The sequence below is a fragment of the Chiloscyllium plagiosum genome, chromosome 28 (assembly GCF_004010195.1).
Source record: "Chiloscyllium plagiosum isolate BGI_BamShark_2017 chromosome 28, ASM401019v2, whole genome shotgun sequence".
Classification (NCBI taxonomy): Eukaryota; Metazoa; Chordata; class Chondrichthyes; order Orectolobiformes; family Hemiscylliidae; genus Chiloscyllium; species Chiloscyllium plagiosum.
Window position 1 is genome coordinate 19,982,930 of NC_057737.1, and position 20,070 is coordinate 20,002,999.

The 20,070-nt window shown below is 39.2% G+C and overlaps 1 protein-coding gene across 3 annotated transcripts in view; it reads left to right on the forward strand.

The window, feature by feature from the left end:
- Positions 1 to 20,070, forward strand: part of sez6b (seizure related 6 homolog b) — an 830,703-nt gene that overhangs the window by 793,033 nt on the left and 17,600 nt on the right. The window contains exons 13-16 of one of the 3 annotated variants that reach the window (XM_043718459.1): positions 2,564 to 2,758; positions 3,453 to 3,491; positions 10,325 to 10,442; positions 13,775 to 14,729. In XM_043718459.1, the coding sequence (XP_043574394.1) occupies positions 2,564 to 2,758; positions 3,453 to 3,491; positions 10,325 to 10,442; positions 13,775 to 13,940 (518 nt within the window). In that variant the 3' untranslated portion in view covers positions 13,941 to 14,729. Of the gene's footprint in view, positions 1 to 2,563; positions 2,759 to 3,452; positions 3,492 to 10,324; positions 10,443 to 13,774; positions 14,730 to 20,070 lie in introns of those variants that run through there. The other 2 variants (XM_043718460.1, XM_043718461.1) reach the window with 2 other exon arrangements.

The window sequence follows — 20,070 nt, forward strand, 5'->3', positions numbered from 1 at the left end:
CATCAATGTGGACTTCAACAGTTTCCTCATTTCCCCTTCCCCCACCTCACCCTAGTTCCAAACTTCCAGCTCAGCACTGTCCCCATGACTTGTCCTACCTGCCTAGCTTCTTTTCTACCTATCCACTCCACCCTCCTCCCTGACCTATCACCTTCATCCCCTCCCCCACTCACCTATTGTACTCTATGCTACTTTCTCCCCACCCCCATCCTTCTCTAGCTTATCTCTCCACCCTTCAGGCTCTCTGCCTTTATTCCTGATGAAGGGTGTTTGCCCGAAACGTCAATTTTATTGCTCCTCGGACGCTGTCTGAACTGCTGTGCTCTTCCAGCACCACTAATCCAGAACCATGAATCATTGTCAATTATTGGAAAAAAAACTTTGAGTTCATGAATGCCCTTCAAAGAAGAAAACTGCAATCCTTACCCTGATCTGGCCTACATGTGACTCCAGATCCACAGCAATGTGATTGGCTCTTAACTGTCTCCTGGGCAATTAGGGATTGGCAATAAATGCTAGTCCAGCCAATGACTGCCTCATCCCATGAATGAATTTAAAAAAACACAGTGGAGCAATGTTTCCTTTATTAGTAAATGATTAAGAAATGGTGCACCCTTTCACCCTGATAGTTATTTTTACTGAACCTGTTCAGACATGTTATAACACACCTGTGGTGGATAAAGGACTTGAAACCAGGCCTCCTGGCCCAGTGTAGAGACAATACCACTGTTCCACATAACTCTTCCTTCTGCCGTTATATCGCAGCATCCTGGACACATTTAAAGTCAAGTGCCACCCTGTGTAGTTTTCCATCTCTTCAAGCCTCAGAGGTATCCGCTGAATCTTTGAAGGGAAGCAGAATTCCTGGGCCTGCACATTGTTGCCTTACTGTTAAGCAAGTTAACAGGTCTCAGACCACACACTGAATTTCTCACATGAATACCTAGTGCAGAATAACAATGCTTTATTTAAGCAGGAAACTGCAATCAGCATGGTGAAACCTCTTCCAGACACTGTAATTTAAATGAGTTAATTTTATGCAGTGTGCAAACAGAAATTCACTTGATTGGTGCATTATCATAGCACAGAAATAAATGTCTAATACTAAGCTACATCCATATCTAATGGTGCTGATTGGTAAAGCCATAGTTTCTGAAAACAGCCAATGGATACAGCCTTTACTCATTTAAATACATAGTTTGGGTTGAGAACCTCCTTTGGCCTTACAGTTTTCAGTTGATTTTGGTTTCTGCATCATACCTGGTCTTTTCAATCATAGAACACAGAAAATCGAATAGTATGGCACAGGAACAGCCTCTTCAGCCCACCATGTCTGTGCCAATAGTGATGCCATTCTAGACTAATCCCATCAGCCAAAACCATTTCTGTTGCCCTCTGTTCTCTGTCTGTTCATGTCGCTATCTAAATGCCTTAAAATGTTGCTATCATATCTGCTTCTACCACTTTTCCTGGCTGCATGTTCCAGGGACCTAGTATCCTTTCTCTGAAAGATTTGCCTTGCACATCTCCTTTAAACTCCCCCCACTTGTAAATCAACACCCCGTGTAATTTGTCATTTCCGCCATGGGGAAAGGACTCCAACTATCCATCGTATCCATGCATCTCGTAATTTTATAAACTTCTATCAGATCGCCCCTCAGCCACTGATGCTCCAGCAAAAACAATCCATGTTTGTCCAACCTCTCCTTGTAGCTAAACAGGCAACATTCCGGTAAACCTCTTTTGCTCCCTTTGCTAAGCTTCCACATCCTTCCTATAGTATGGGGGCTAGAATTGCATGCAATACTCCAAATATGGCCTGATTAAAGTTTTATACAACTGCAATATGAATTGTCAACTTTAATACTCAATGTCCCGACTAGTGAAGGCTAACGCACACTATGCCTTCTTTACCACCTTTTCAACTTGTGTAGCCATTTTCAGGGAGCTATGGAACTGCATCCCAACATCCCTCTGTATATCAATGCTTCAAAGGGTCCAGCCATTTACTGCATACTTTCCTCATTCATTTGACCTCCTTTGTGTCTTGTGTCCAATTCTGATTTTAGACTTTTCGTCTTGTCTAGTGTTTCATTCACCCCTCTGTAAACTTTGCCTGCTATCTCCAGAAATACAGTTTGTTCAATTTTTTTTCAAGCAGCTTCTCTAACAGAGGAAGGGGAAGCGTGAAATAGTTTTGTAATTTTCTCAGCTTTAAGTCCTAGAGCAGTTCATTTTTCCGTCATTATGCCAAGCAGTGTTCTTTCAACTGGAAATATGTAAATAACAGAGAAAAGCCCTAACTTAGCTTGTTAATAGACCATTCTAACAAATGCTTGGAGAATGGTCGAGGTAACTATTTCACTACAAATGGGAATTCCATTATCAAAATAGTCAAGAGGATAATTTATACGCCTTCCTCTTTATTACAAACTGTTAGATTGGTTCTTAAATAATATATTATGACAACTTTTATGGGATTATATTAAGTGAAAGGCAATGAGATCTGTTTTCTTTTATTTTTTGCTACAACTGAAAACGTCTTTGATGTTGATCTTTGTAGTGGAGGTGTTTGAGCCTTGTCACAACCCTGGGGTGCCTGACAATGGTTACCAAACCACAAAGAAGAGGTTGTATCAAGCAGGGGAAGCCTTGCGGTTTGCCTGTTATGACGGTTATGAGCTCAAAGGGGAAGCCAACATCAAATGCATTCCAGGACACCCCTCAGAGTGGAGCAACCCACCACCATTCTGCAAAGGTAAATTTTGCAGTCACTGACAAAGAAAAATCTTACCTTCAGGTGAAATTATTTTTGATGGGGTGTTTTGGCGGGATCTATTTTGTCAAAACTGTTAATGTTTTAGTCACTTTGGATGGGTATTTATTCTTATTCTCAGGCTTCGGATGTCATGGGAGTACTCTTAACTAATACTTTAATTCTGCCCTCATTTGTAGGAGTGTTGGCCATAATGATTTCTGATCATTCAGAGTCCAGTTTGCTGCATTTTACTGACCTTGCCAATGGTCCTCAATTTAATGGCCCAAGTGTAACAGGCAGCTTTCAGCCCAGACAGAGAATAGGCAGGACACTGTGTCCCACCACTTGAGAAATGCTTCCTGTTTACTATACCACTGGACCACAAACAAAGCAATTGAGAGTCAAAACCATTGCTGAGAATTTTACTTCTTACAGAAAAATGTAAAATATGCTTAAATAAACTTAAAAAGTTGTAACCCATGTTAATAAAAAAAACAGCTTTGAACTTAGTCATTTCCAATATACCAAATAATCTAGTTACAAGCATGCAAAATTGGAAGTTACAATGATTAAAATACTTGTAAACATCCCACAGTCTGATGTAGCAAGAATAGAACTTGACTTATTCAATCATTGTAAAACTTTGGTTCTGCTAACACAGCTTAAAATGACATCCATCTGATTTTCATTTCAGTTACTTATGATAAATACTTCAATGAACGTAGACTGGAAGGTAAGATTATATGACTGACCTTTAACTGCCTCCCTACAAGAATGTGCAGAAAGTGCTGTTTTGATAGTGTCACCCACTGTCCAAGGATGACTTAACTCCTCTGAAGAAGAGTCATAACGGACTTGAAAAGTTTGCTCTGTTTTTCTCTCTCCACAGATCCTCCAGACCTGCTGAGTTTCTCCAATATTCTCAGTTTATTTTATGTTATATTAAATTCATTGGATACTGCTTATAAACAAATATGCCTGAAAAAGGCTTTGGATTCTCTTTTGTATAAATACCTTTTCCATCAGCCAATGTTTTATTTTCGCACCAATATTTGCAAACTTGGATCTCAGATCTTGAGGTTTAGTCTATATAGGAGCAGGCAAACTTCTGTGCAGAAAGTTGAGCTAAATCAAATTTACAGTCTGACATTAGGAGTAACGCACCCTGCTAATAAATTAACTTTTCATTAACACTTTTGATTTTTAAATCTTCAAATTATGCCAGTCTTTCCCCTACATGAATCATACAGGTAACTTGAATGATCAGCCATAATTTAGAAAGTGGAATTAGAAAGCAACACAGGCCCACTGAACATGCCTGAACTTACACTTTTGCAAAAATAAATTGAATGCAAATTTTGAATGATTTTATATTTTGATCTGCGATTTCTAGTCCAGTCTTCACAGTATTGTTTCTGTCCATACGTATCCCTCATTCCATAACTACAGATTTTGAAAGAGACAAAGTGCACCAGACCAGAGAGAAAAAAGAGAAATAGTAAGAAGAAGTGAGTCATAGTTGGAAATGAAAGTACTGGTCATAGAGGCTCTTTAGGAAATTTGTGAAGCATCAGAATATCAACTGTGCATTAATGATGTAAATAGAGTCATACAGTCATAGAGATGTACAGCATAGAAACAGACCCTTCGGTCCAACCCGTCCGTGCCGACCAGATATCCCCACCCAATCTAGTCCCACTTGCCAGCACCAAGCTCATATCCCTCCAAACCCTTCCTATTCATATACCCATCCAGATGCCTTTTAAATGTTGCAATTGTACTAGCCTCCACCACTTCCTCTGGCAGCTCATTCCATACACGTACCACCCTCTGTGTGGAAAGGTTGCCCCTTAGGTCCCTTTTATATCTTTCCCCTCTCACCCTAAACCTATGCCCTCTAGTTCTGGACTCCCCCACCCCAGGGAAAAGACTTTGTCTATTTATCCTATCCATGCCCCTCATGATTTTATAAACCTCTATAAGGTCACCCCTCAGCCTCCGATTCTCCAGGGAAAACAGGCGCAGCCTATTCAGCATCTCTCTATGGCTCAAATCCTCCAACCCTGGCAACATCCTTGTAACTCTTTTCTGAACCCTTTCAAGTTCACAACATTTTTCCAATAGGAAGGAGACCAGAATTGCACGCAATATTCCAACAGTGGCCTAACAATGTCCTGAACAGCCACAACATGACCTCCCAACTCATGTGCTCAATACTCTGACCAATAAAGGAAAACATACCAAATGCCTTCCTCACTATCCTATCTACCTGCGACTCCACTTTCAAGGAGCTATGAAACTGCACTCCAAGGTCTCTTTGTTCAGCAACACTCCCGAGGACCTTAGCAGTAAGTGTATAAGTCCTGCTAAGATTTGCTTTCCCAAAATGCAGCAACTCACATTTATCTAAATTAAACTCCATCTGCCACTTCTCAGCCCATTGGCTCACCTGATCAAGATCCTGTTGTAATCTGAGGTAACCTTCTTCGCTGTCCACTGCACCTCCAATTTTGGTGTCATCTGCAAACTTACTAACTCTACCTCTTATGCTCACATCAAAATCATTTATGTAAATGATGAAAAGTAGTGGACCCAGCGCTGATCCTTGTGGCACTCCACTGGTCACAGGCCTCCAGTCTGAAAAACAACGCTCCACCACCACCCTATGTCTTTTACCTTTGAGACAGTTCTGTATCCTTGGCTACCATAAACTGATTGTGATAAACTTTTGACTGATAATGTTAAGAAAGGTCTTTTCCCCAGAGAAGGGGAGTCTGAAACTAGAGCGCATAGTTTAAGGTGAGAAGGGAAAGATTTACAAGGGATCTAAGCGGCAACTATTTCTTTCAGAGGGTGGTGCATGTATGGAATGAACTGCCAGAGGAAGTGGTGGGGGCAGGTACAATTACAATTTTAAAAGGCATCTGAATGGGTATATGAATAGGGAGGGTTAAAAGGGATATGGACCAAATGTTGACAAATAGCACCAGATTAATTTACGATATCTGGTCGGTGTGGATGAGTTGGACCAAAGGATCTATTTCTGTGCTGTATACCTCAATGACTCTAATTCATAACTCCAACACAAAACTTCGCCCATTGGGAATTTGTTGGAATCTGACCCCACAAGCATTCACCACTAAAAGTAAACATAGGAAGCACAGGCCTACATATTTCATGCAGATGAAGGTAGCCCTTGGAAAATAGGTTCATTAAATGACTCCTTACTTAATGCCCCAGTTAAGAAGATGGTACACCAGATTTAGGAGAGCCGTTTCTAATAGTATTTCAATCACAGTGCAGTAGATTAATTATGCTACATCAGCAAACAAGCACATTAAATCAAAATGGGCTATAGATTATCTAACCCGGCATGCTCCTTTTATTGCAGTAGGAGCTCTAGGGAATATCTGATTGCCAGTAATACACTGTAGTGTCGGCATTTTATGGTTTATATAAACTACAGCTGATTTTCTAATGGATCTGTGCCAAAAGTGTTTTTTTGTAGCAAGTATTGCTGCATGTAGTTCATAAGATCAACAAATTATTGAAGCTATTCACAAAGTGTCAAGTGTTGGAGGCACTGACTTGACTTTCTTGAGTGATGAGATGTGCTTTAAGGTCTTAATGGAGATAAATGAAAGGTGCTCCATCTTGGAATAGGAAATCGAAAACCAGCACAGAATGAAAAATCTAATTTAAGTAAGCCTAAGGATTGTGGAACTGAGGGAAGCCAGGTCTGAGGAGAATACATCACCAGGAGCCTTCCATTATAAGCACACAAATTACAATTCAAGGAGGAAACGACTCTCCCAAACTAACTAAACAAAATAAAAGAACATAAACTTTCATCAGGTCTTATTCTTTTGGACAGACAGCTTTTCCGTGCTTTAATTCAATTAATTATGATGGAGCGAAAGGTGCTGTAGGAATACACTAGGAATGGAGCTCAAACCTAACAAACCCCACCGCCCGATAGTATCATTCTCACCAAAGTAAAGGTTCAAAATCAGGCCTTCATGTATTGGAGGGGATTCCAGTTAAAGCAGTGGTTATGATAACAGTATTTGGAGCTCCCAGTTATGAGGAAAGCATATCATTTGTTTTCGTCAGGAAAAGGGAATACAGATGAGGAGTTGTGGCCAAGACATTTAAATGCTGAGAATTATTGATGATACAGATTATAAGAGAGACACTTCTGAAGACAATACAGAGAAGAGCCATTAATCAGAGAAGGAGGAACTTGCATTTTCACAGCAACTTTGTCATCCTCCGAATGTTCCAAAAACAAAATACAGCCCATGAATTACTTTTTCTGATTTGAAATGCAGTTATGGTTATACAGAAATGCAGCAGCCATTGTCTGTACAGCGAGGTACTAAAAAAAGTAATAAGATAAATGACCAGTAAATTTACTTGGTGGGTTTGACTGAAAGATTAATGTTACAGTTTAGGGGAACTCTCCTGTTTTTCTGTGAATAATGCCATACAAATCTTACATCCATCTGAGCAACTCCCTAGGTATGTCCCCAGCAATATAGTACCCCTTGTTATGTTAGTGGGTAAATATGGACTACAAATTTTCAACTTTCATCATATGAGTTTAATATTTGTGACATTCATAGATTAAAAATTGTTTTTAAAAATAACAGCAGCAGTCAACTGAACACAGACAGAACTAGCCTAGGAAACCACCAAACAAGAAGCAGTATGAGCTGAAATTATCAAAGAATATTGAAACTCAGGACTGTAGTTCACATTTGATTTACGTCTTTATGGATAAGTTTCACATATTAGGGTGGAAAGACTTAGGAGCAAATTATCAAGCTTGGTAAAACAAAGAAGCCAAACATGGTAATACACCAATTAATTGTATTTCCAGTAGTTTCTTTGAAAGAATGAAATGCATTTATCACCATAGACCTGAAAACTCTCTCCCTCCCTGTTTTTTTTTCAGCTTCACAAAAGACAATACTCAGTGATAAAAGGAAATGGGAATAACTATTCCAATAATCCATTCACCAAGAACTCAAACGTATCCATAAAGCCTACCACAGCGGAGCATCAATTAAAAAGCCATAGTTTAACCTAAACTTCAAGAACTCTGTGGACTTTTTAAACTGCATATTCTTTTACCTTGCTATCTATACCAGGCACTCATTCCTTTTCAAACTTTACACATATATTAGTGTGTATTTAATGTCACATTTTATTACCTTTTCACGATTATTATGTAATCAAATTCCACTTCCTTTCATTCAAGAAAGCCTTATCATTGGCTCTTTAATTTTAAACTAGTGGACTACATTATAATTGTAGTGCGACGTGGCCGTGTGCTAAAAAGAAACAAAATCTTTGCAGTGGCCAAACAAGGGGGCAAAAAGGTGGCATCTGGTTCTCCTCTCCTAGTCACCTGTTGGTAGCATTCCCTCAGGATAAGTGTTCATGTTCTGGAGAATAATCCCCTCAACTTCTGACTGAAAAGCAAGATTTTGACCAAGCGCAGGGTTGGACACCAGAGTCAAAAGTCTGAATTATGAGAAAAGTCAGGAGAATGTTATGTCTTTCAACCTGGTGAGGTGATCTCAGAGACATAGAAGACGGTGAAAGGAATGAAAAATGTAAATACAGAATGCTATAGGCAATTACAAAAGTAGGCCAGAATGTAAGCTGGGGAAGAAGAGGGCACATTCTTCTGGAAGGGTTAGTGTTGAAAATGGGAGGTATGGATTGGATCAATTGCCATGGTTTACAGTGCAGAATGAGGTGCCCTTTTGCAGAACTGCCCTGTAGGTTGGATTACTGACATCATTTAAACATTGCGTTCCAATGCCACAAATGTCCAGACTCAGGAGCTGAATTTTTCATTTTAAAGCTTTTTCAAAAAATTAAACATTAGCATTTTAAGCAATTTTATGCACTCCTCAAATGCTCCTCAAAGAGGGGAAAGAGATGGTGATTTAAAAAAATAGTGAGGATAAAAGGAAGATACATAATCAGTAGTGTGAAACATCTTCAACCCTAATCTGAAGGCAAGTTACCAGTTGCTAATCGCTGAAAACTTGGATACATGCATTCAGCAGTAAGACCCCTCCCTGCGGCTTCTGAACCCTGCTATTGGGATCAAATAGAGGTCAAAAACCTGTACTCAGTGAGAAACAGAAACTCATTGTGATTTTCCCTGGGGTTGGCCATTTAAAGATCCGCAGCCTATAATGGTGAATGGATAAGGGAGATGGCACATCAAAATCCTCTCTCTCTAACTATTAAAGTTCAAATTGAAATGAGCATTCATAGTCAAGCTACCACTTGGGGAGGGGGGATTGGTGGGGAGAATATGGTGGATTCCAGGGTATTGAATAAACTTAAGGAAGATATAGACAGATTTTTAATTAGTAACAGTTTGAAAGGTTACGTGGAGTGGACAGGAAAGCTGAGTTAAGGCTGAGTATTAAATGGCAGAGCAGGCTTAAGGGGCTGAATTGACAACTCTTGCTCTAATTCTTATGTTCTGAGGAATTGGTGCATAGGTCCCCAACACCATTTGTAGCTCGTTTGTGTCTGATCACAGCTCCAATGGGGCCTAAAAATCCAACCTCATGTTTTGGATACCCTGCTTATGGAAGAGTATGAAGGCAATGGAGAGGAGACAGAAGACATTCACTGAAATGGTACTTGGTTTTACTTGTAACGGGATATTTGAAAAATTGAGGTTATTTTCTCAGAACAGAGGTTACCAGGAGAATTAATGGAGGTGTTCAGAATGATGAGGTCATCATCAAAATAAATCAGAGCAAGTATTTCCGCTGATAGGTGAATGAGTAAGTGAACAACAAGAATTTAAGTTCACCACCAAATGAGCTAAATTGAGACATTTAGAGAATTCATTTCCTGCAGATGACAGTTAAGATCTGTAGCATCTCGACAAGAACAGTCCAAACAGCAAAATCCATAATAGCTATTACAAAGGCAGTGGATGCATGAAGTGTCTGCCATTGGTACCACTCTTGCCTATGAGACAAGTTCCAGTTTGAGTTCTATGCAATGGCTTCAACATGGGAATTCAAGCTGCTCCTATGTGCAGTACTAAAAACGTGCCGCACTGTCAGAGATGCCTTCTTTTGGATGAGATATTAAACCAAAGCTTGAGTCTGCCTGTGCAGGTGGATGTAAAGGATTCCATTACACTATTTTGAAGACCTGGAGACTTACTCCTGGTGTCCTTGCCAACATTTCTCACTCAATCAATCTTAGAGAAAAAAAAATATCTGATCATTACCCCACTGCTGTATATGAGAGTTTATTATGCCAATTATCATCAATGTTTCCCACTTCACATCCATGATTACATATTGAAAATCATTTCATTTGCTACCCTGTGTTTTGGGATATCCAGTAATCATAAGTTCAAGATTTTCTTTGCTGTTTGAAAAGAAAATCAAATGAAGAAATGTACTTGGAGAAGAGCTGTTATTGAATGTGTACTTTACAATGTGTAAATGGTATGGATGTCAAATAGAAGACACCTACTATTTCATGTGTATAAGATGCCTGCTTCTCTTGCAGTGGCCAAACCTGCAAACTCTCTGAGCCGGATGCAAGGAAGTCATATTGCCATTGCAGTGTTCATCCCAGTGATCATTGTAGCCCTCCTCATCGCTGCGATCTATTTCTACTTTACAAAGTGAGTAGTTGCACAAAATGTAAAATTAACAGCAACAGCTGAACTTAATAATGCACCTTATTTAACATCCAGAGCAGACTGATAATAATTTTTTTATGAAAGCAAGGATAGAAAATGAAGGATATTAACAAGTAGCCTTACTGAAAGAATGTTTAAAGCATCATTGAAGTTGATTTCTGATGTTGCATTTTTCTTATTGCAAAATTAATTAATTATTTTCATGTTGTGACAATATATGTTATGAATAGACAGGCAAATTGCATTATTTAGAAATTAGATAAATATCTTTTAATTTCATCAAGGATTTAATGAGCTACATTCTTCTCATTATTAATACTGGGCTGTCTTCATCTAAAATATGATGAATTGTCTGTTAGGTCTTATTTCAATTGAATAACTACCTGCCCTTAGTGGAAAACACCTTCTTCTTGATTGTGACACCAGTAGTTCAATAAACAACATTCATGTGTCACTCTGTAAGGAGTGCACATCACGGACGCCAGGCATGATTACTAATCTGGATACAAAGTCCATTTAAAATTAGAAGCCATTTCCAAGAAGCACATGCAGCAAAACTTTTGTTCACAATCAGCTGCGTTTTTGAATTTGCTTGTGTTTGAAAATTTGAACAATAGGGGAAGAAAAATAAATATAGGAACACACAAAAATAGGAGCCCCTTGAGCCTGCTCTGCCAATCAATATGATCATGACTGAATTGTTTGTGTTTAAAATTCCACAATCCCGTCTACCTCCAAAAATGTTAAATTCCTCTGCCTACCAAGAGCCTACCTCCAGATTAAAAACGTTCAATGACAGCTTCCTCTACCTTCTGGGACAGAGAGTATCAAAGTCACATAATCCTCTGAGAGGAGCATTTCTTTTCATCTCAAACCTTAAAGAGTGACCCCTCATTTTAAAACAGTGACCCCTAGTTCTGGTTTCACCCACAAGAGGACCCAATATTTCCTTTATACTTCGACCAAGTCACCCCTCCCTCTTCTAGATTCAGTGGTAACAAGTCCAGCCTGTCCATCCTTTCCTCAGAAGATAACCCACTTATTCAACATATCAATCTAGTAAACCACATCTGAACACCTCCAGTGCATTTACCTCCTTCCTTAAATAAGAAGGCCAAAACTGTTAACAGCGTTCAAGATGTGATCTCACCATGCTGGATATAAATTTTTCTATTTATTAATGGGACGTGACCATCACTGGTTGGACCAGTGTTTAGTGCCTATTCCTCATTTCCCTTGAGATGGTGAAGTTGAGTTAAGCCATAAAATCCCAATTTTGTATTTAATTCCACTCAGAATAAAGAATAGCATCCCATTAACCTCCTTCGTTATGTGTTGTACTTGCGTTCTAACCTTTTGTGACTCATGTACTGGAACATATAGATCCCTCTTCATCTCAGAATTCTTCAGTCATTTGCCATTCTTCTCACCAAAATGAACAACAAAGGGTTTTCCCATATTATACTCCCTCTGCCAGATTTTTGCTCGCTCACTCAATCTATCTATATCTGTCCGCAAATGTTTTATGTCTTTTTCATGTTGTGCATTCCTACCTATCTTTGGTTCATAATTATTATGTCTCCATTTTCCTCTCCAAATTCATGTACAGCTCACTTCCTGCTGAGAACAAAGCATAAATAGACATGAGGACTGTCTAGGGTGATTCTCTCTTGTGAACAAGCCCTGAGGTTTTGTGCCAATCCACCTGGATATCAGAAACTCATGGCAGGGAACTGTAGGTGGGAGCTCCCATTCTGTTACCACCATTCAACCTTAGGTAGCTAGGCTTGAAAATTATCAAATGTTATCAGAACAATTGGAAATCACTTTGTGAACAGAAACATCATTAGTAGTTTTGATTTGAATAGTTTTAGGTTACACTTATTCAAATAAGTTTTTCAGTTTTTCAAGAACACATTGGGAAAACTTCATTACTAAAGTACTTTAACACTTAAAATTGAAAGTTGCCATTTTAATCAATCAGGTCTTTGCTTTCTATGTTTCTCACTGTGCCAGGGTATATTAGATTGCTTAAGTATAGTGAATGCAAGAAAATTGAGTGGGAAAGGGAAGGTTAAAAGTGCATGCTCAGTTGGGATTTTCTGTTCAATGAATTATCTAGCTGGAATCTCAGTTAGAAAGTCTATCTCTATAAAATATCAATATTTGATATAGTTGTCATTTGGTCGGAACATTGTCAAACTCTTGCTCAGTCTCCTAATTAATTTGCAACAACTTCTTATCAGCTGGTTTGCGACAGCTAAGTATTTAATTTTAAAAATATACCTCCCATTGTAACTTTATTTGGAACCCTCATTCAAATCCTCCCAACTCTAGCAGCAATTAACAATCGGAAATGGGAAATGTAGCTTATTTTCTCCAAATGAATGAAGAAGCATTAAAGCTTCACTTCTGATCAATAAATTCAACACAAACTGGTTATTAAACCTGGAACATTTTCTGCTTTATATGACTCCGATACTTGTGTTTTATCTACAGCATAGTTTATGAGCTAAATTTAATAAACTGGCAAGTTCAGGTAGCACTGAATGCTCCATAAGTGCTTATTGTTTCTGACTAACCTCGTCTCATCTCCTGTTAAAACACTCATTTGTGCTTTTGGTGCCTGCAGATATGACTAATGCAATGGTCTCCTGGCCCACCTACCATTCTGTGTAAATGTTTACTCATCCAAAACTCTGCTGCTTATGTCTTGAGCTGCACCATGTCCTATTTATTAATCTCTTCTGTGCTCACTGTCCTACATTGTCTCTGTCTAACAATGTCTCACTTTTGAAATTCTCATTACTTTTTAAATCCTTCCATGTCCTTGCCCCTTTCTCTCTTTGTAATCCACTCAAATCCTAACCCAGTCCAGAGAAAGGGACTGTACAATGCTGTCACAATTTCCTCTAGATGCTTGCTTGGTTTTAATTGTTCCACCATTGGTGACCATGCTTTCAGCTGCCTAAGATCTGGAATACCCTGTCTAAATCCCTCCACGTTTCTTTCTCTCTCTCTCCTCCTTTACAACACTCCTTAAAACCTACCTCTTCAAACAAACATTTGGCCACCTGTCCTAACCAATCCTTTTCTGGTTCAGTGTCAAATGGTGTTTGACATTCCTGTGAAGAGGCTGGCGTGCTTTACAACATTAAAGGTGATATATTAATGGAAGTTGTTGTTGTAGTGAGCAGGTCCATTGATGCTCAGCTTCTGTGAGAAGTGAGTGTCTGCAGCCACTGCCTAGTGCACAGTGTTCTATCTCCATGAAGAGTTTTGACAAAGCTCTTTTACTTCACTTCTCTTCCCAGGTTCCAGGGAAAGTCCACATTAAGGCTGCCACTGGCTGGCCCTCATCCCTACAACCACATCACCGTGGAATCAGCATTCGACAATCCCATATATGAGACAGGAGTAAGTAATGAGCCCCTCCAGCTGAGGGATTTGGATCCTGAAAATGCGCCTGTCCTTACCTGAACAGCTTCCATCACATCACAGTTGTCCTCTTACAAGCTGCTTGCCATAGGCATGAAACCTGTTGAAGCCATCCGTCAGTCATCTCACAAAGTCCTTGCATTATATATTTAAAAACCATTACCATTCGTATTTATTTTCAATATAGCTTTTGTTCCAGATTCATTGTGAGCTTTTGGTGTGTCAGTTATATTTTGGTTTTTGTTTCTGTTAGAAAACTGCAAAACTTCTGATAAAATTTCGCATGGTTATGTTTCTATTCTCGGTGATCTATGCTTTAGAATCTATTACATTTTATGTAAGCATTACTTTGGTGCAGTCTCTCTGGGTATCAGGATACTGAGGGGATTTCACTGTATTACTGAATGTGCAGTAAAGGAAGTCAGGTGATTCAAAATCAAATCGCTGTCAATGAAAATCGACAGTGAACTAGAAATCTGATATTTATTGAGTGACCTTAGCAGCATTCTGAGATAGTTCTCCCTGTGATTTCCAGCTTTCTTAATCTCCTGTTAATGTCGCTGCCTCACAGACACAGTTGATGTTTCTGGCCAGCGAAGCTGTATTATGAGTAAATAGTGAATAGAATGCATTCAGAATTACTGGAATTTGTTTTGCCCTTTTCAAGAAGAATGCAGATGAAGTTTCCAACACGTTCAAATTTCTGGAGCATCAGCAATTTACCTGAGAGTTGATGAATAGTTTACAGGTTCTTAAAAATAACTTGCTCTTCAGACAGAGCTAACCTGACTAAATTCAGTTTTACAGAAGACCTTAATGAGGTCAAACACTGACATCAAACACTGACATCCCAGTTGAAAGGTTTTTAAAACACCAGTCCTTGATTACCTATACAATGCTTTAGACTTACCTCATCATCTTCCTTTGTCTTTCTTACCTTGGTCCTTTACTGTATGTCCCCTTGACCTCAATTTAAAAGCCATTTGATGCTGAATCTCAATTTTTAAACGCATTAAAGCATTTATACAGTACAGCCTGTGAATCAGGGTTGAAACATGATGTAAATTATTTAGTGCAATGAGTGATTGAGTTTAGAAGTGTTCATGTTTGGGCTCTATTTTCTTCTGTTCACTAATAAAGCAAGCAGCACCTTCTCATGCTTGTGCCTACTCTTTGTTACACAGTCAAATGTATCAGTCTGAGGTGGAACTCTACTGAGCTTACCGATTAAACAGAGAGCGGATGGTTTTCATTCTTAATATGAAAAGCCCAACGCTGAGATATTAAATTGAAACTTTTCCACTGAAAAGGCTAACACAACCATTTCCTGTTATTTCTTGATGTGGAATTTTTTGAGTTACCAGCCTTCTCATGCATCCACATGATGGGTGGGCTTTTCTTCCTCTCACAGATTGTTGTCTAACACTGAACAAAATAATAAGCTTGGAATGACAATATTTCTCCCATCCCCACTCCATGTCAGAAACCTTTAAAAGTAAAGCAAAAGGGCATGTAGATGGGGGCAGCTTAATTAAAACTAAACCAACCCCAGTCTCCGAGTCCTGGCATTTTTACATAAAAGTCAGCTGCACTAACATCAGATGCTTTTGTTTCACTTCTGCTCTCCATTTCAACTTTAACAGAGCCCAGCAAGATCAAAACAGACAAATGAAGCTCTCTGCCAGCTTGTTGCCTAAGTCCCACCTGATGTAGTTTTCAATTTAGCCACCAGTTTTATGACTCAGAACAGGGTGGAACCTGATGAATCTGGGGCAGACAGTGGCTTGGTGGTAATGTTGATAGAAAATCTAGACTCCAAGCTAATGCTCCAGAGGGCAAGGGTTCAAATCCCACCCAACCTAAATTTAAACTCAATTAGTTAAGTCTAGAATTGAAAGATAATCTCATTGATGGTGACCGTGAAACTGTTAAACTGTTGTTACAAAAACCCCATCTGGTTCACTCATACTCTTGAATGAAAGGAAATCTAACACATTACCACCAATCTGGCCTTCATGTGACTCCAGACCTGGAGCAATGCCATTGACTCTTCATTACTCCTTGAATTGGCCAAGCAAGCCACTTAGTTCAAAGGCAGAATGGGATGGGCAGCAAGTGCAGACCTTGTCAGCAATTCCTCTGTCCATGAAAGAATTCTAAAAAAGTGAGGTCCTATGAAATGTGGGAACTAGGCAGCCTAATCAGCAGTCCCTCAAGGAACAGATGGAAGTCATTTGAAAATTGCTTTCCAGGAACTCATTGAATGCATCCACTCGTCCCAAAAAAATCATCTAAGATCATCCATAACATGCCTCCCCTACCCTATCATTCCTCCTCTTTATGAACAGCTGCTTCCCACCCTTATTTGAATGTTGTTGGTAATGTTCAACTTGAAGTTAGCGGAATTCCTGTGCACCTACAATTGGTGAGCTGCCCATTAGAATTGACTGCACGCCCCATCACTATCATTGAGCAGGGAAAAGAAGACACCCTGGCAACTCCCTATCTGATCTGCAACCCAATAGAAATGCAGCCTCCACATCTCTAATGTATTTTAAAAGCACTCTCTGCGTAGAGATGTTTTACTGCTTCAGACGTAATGGAAATTCTAGCATATTCAAATTAAACAGATCAAAATTACAATACCATAAAATGTTGTTAAACACTTGTTTGCCACTATTGTCCAGAATGATTTCATTCCATTGATCTTCACCTGTTTAAAACCTGACCAAACCAAACAGAAAAGTATGTCAACAGATCCAAGGTAAACATTATCTTATCACGTCCAGTGAAGAGAAGTGACACAAAAAATTGAGCAGGGAGCATTGGTCTACGGTCAGAGAGTACACATTCATTTTTTAGCCTATTCACAGATGCTGTTGCATCGTTAGTGCAGAGAAGAAAGTTAAATGCCAGGGGCAAATTTTTCCAAGATGCCCCTTCACTGAATTTAGTTGACAACCAGCGAAGTATTCCTGATTTTACAATAAGCCAGCGTATGAGATCCAGATTAATTTCACGGAAAATTATGACCTCATTCTTTCTGTGGAGTCAGTAAACGAAGTGACGATTTATCGCGAAACCCATCATCTGCCCTGATTCAAAATATTAAAGTAATGACAAACATTCAGATTCCAGTCAAAAATGAAATTAAAATTATTTGAAATTTTAGATTTGTACAAATAGATCTAGTATGGTATTTTTATTCTGAAAATAGAATTGCACGTGATCAAACTGTATGGAACAGAATGGTATTTTTGCTGTATTTGGAATTTATTTTCTCGTTGTGAAAGTGATTATTATTGCAAGATGGTAATTTAATTTCAAATCAGGTTAACTGACAAATTAAGCTTTAAGACAGAAACAATAATGATCAAAACATATGCAAAGCCTTGCCATATAGTGAATTAGCTCTAGTTATGGATTTGGCATTATTTTGTTTGTGAACTGAATCTGTATATTTAGTTCTATAGCTTTATTTGCAATCACAGTTGGAATACTAAAAATTGACCCCCCCAAAAAAAAATTTAACGCTAGTCAAATTGAAGGATTGTATTGAATGCACAAAGATTTACTCCCAATTTACTTGTTATTTATTATAAGAAAAGTGCTCCAAACTGAATTATGCAATTGCTAAATCAATATGGTCTCTAGTAACTGTGAATGAAAACTAATTCATTATTAAAGTGTGTGGCATCTGTTCATTTTGTTTGCTGTTGTTTCTTGTTCTTCAATCATTTTGCAACTTCCTTTATGGAATACCTGGGGCTGGATTGTTGAAATATTACTGGCACCAAATCCTGTGGCAGAGAACAAGCAGTCCAGTCGGAGATACAGTTAACAGCTCCCTGTTCCCCATAATTAACTAATAGAGTGAAATTTGAGCCAATTACATTTATGTGTTTGGCTTCTCATGAGCTTCCCTTTTACATTGACTGATGACCATTTAAAGATAGTGAACATCTCTGTGACCTGAAATATAATCAGTTGTTCAGGTCTTCATCTTACTTGGCCAAAAGTTTTAGCTTATCAGCGGAGCAAGAGTTGTCAAAAGGATTGGCATGAACCCCACTGCTACAGTGGCTTTGAATCCTAATTGGAAAAGAATTTGGCTTCAGAGGCCACTTGTTGCTCAAGCCAAGACAAATTGTATTGGTTTCAGACAAAAGAAAAGGCTCCGATCTTGACCAGCTCAGATATTTGTTAAAGCTAACATTTCAGCCTTTAGATTTGGCTGTCCCTTTACCTATCTAACCCTGGCACAGTCATAGCCCTTGATGTATGTCACTTCTGTTTAATTGTAATGCTGATCAGGCCTGACTGAAGATTGCAAAAATGTCTCTATTTAGTCTGAAAAAGAAAACCAACTTGTCAGCACCAGAAAATGTTAGCAGGCATGGAATCTTAACCTATTACGGTCCTTTCATTGTACAACAATCATGACGCTTTGCTGTCATAGCAAATGGACAGCTTTCCTGGGACTCTGAGGAGTTCAACAACAGAAAGAAATCCAGCCTTTTTAAACTATGCAAAGAATTTATCAATTGTTTAACTGATAAATCAAATGGCCTGTTCCCTGTATTGTGAGCAATTAGTTTTGGAGTGCTTCAGTAAGGAACCAGGCCAAACACAATGGGTCAATAGCCTTTTTCTGTGTTGCTAACCTTCTGTGGTTCTAACCAACTTGAATACAGCATTATAAACAACATTATATAAACAGCAATTTACAGTATTATAAACTTGATAGTTTGAAGATCTAATGTGGTATTATTTATATCACCTTCTCTGCACCAGAAGGGGGAAAAACACTAATCGTTGGAAATGACCAGTACTAGACCAATTGGTTTTGTGTACCATAAAGTGGTACTCCAATTTGGACTAGAGGCAATCATTACTAAGTCATAGAGTAATAGAGTTGTACAGCACAGAAACAGAACCTCTGGTCTAATTCATTCATGCCGGCCAGATATTTTAAATTAATCTAGTCCCATTTGCCAGCATTTGGTCCATATCCCTCTGAACCCTTTCTAGTCATATTCCCATCCAGATCTCTTTTAAATGTTGTTATTATACCAGCCTCCACCACTTCCTCTGGCAGCTTATTCCATACATGCGCCATTCACTGTGTGAAAATTTGCCCCTAAGGTCCCTTTTATATGTTTCCCCTCTCACCTGAATCCTACACCCTCGAGTTTTGGACTAACCTATCCTGGGAAAAAGACCATGGCTATTCACCCTATCAATGTCCCTCATGATTTTACACTTTTCGATAAGGTCACCCCGCAGTCTCCAACACTCCAGGGAAAATAGCCTCAGCCTAACCAACCTCTCTCTATAGTCGTTCTGGTTTTCCCTTCTGGAGAAACGTGAAAGAATTTTATCACTAGGCCTCTATCACTCTGTGTTCCACAGGGAAGGATGTGAGAGAGTCTTGGGCTGGAACATTCCAGGAGGATCAAGTCCTCAAGGACAGGACCATATGTACATCTGATCTCCTGCTTGCTAGCTGCCTGTCTGTGGCTTGCCATTACAGCACATGACCAATTATTTAACTTGTTGGAAATGTTCATCATCTAATTAGAGGAACTGATGCCTGACTGGAACAAGATTTGAGTTATCGGGAGAGGCTGAATAGGCTGTGTCTGTTTTCCCTTGAGTGTCAGAGGCTGAGGGATAACCTTATAGAGGTTTATAAAATCATGAGGGGCATGAATAGGATAAATAGACCAGGTATTTTCTCTGGGGTGGAGGAGTCCAGACTAGAGGGCATAGGTTGAGTGTGAGAGGGGAAAGATTTAAAGGGACCTAAGGGGCAACATTTTCACGCAGAGGGTGGTGCGTGTATGGAATGAGCTGCCAGAGGAGGCGGTGGAGAGTGGTAAAATTACAGCATTTAAAAAGCATCTGGATGGGTATATGAATAGGAAGGGTTTAGAGAGATATGGGCCAAATGCTGGCAATTGGGACTAGATTATGTTAGGATATCTGGTTGGCATGGATGAGTTGGACCAAAGCGTCCGTTTCCGTGCTGCCCATCTCTATGACTATGACTCTAACTGGGGGCTGCTCAGGCAAAAATACAAGAATGAGGTTGCCTCCAAATGGAAGGATTCTCAGATGTCTTCTGCAAATTTGAGAATAAGGAGGATTATTCTATGGGAAGGTCACCTTT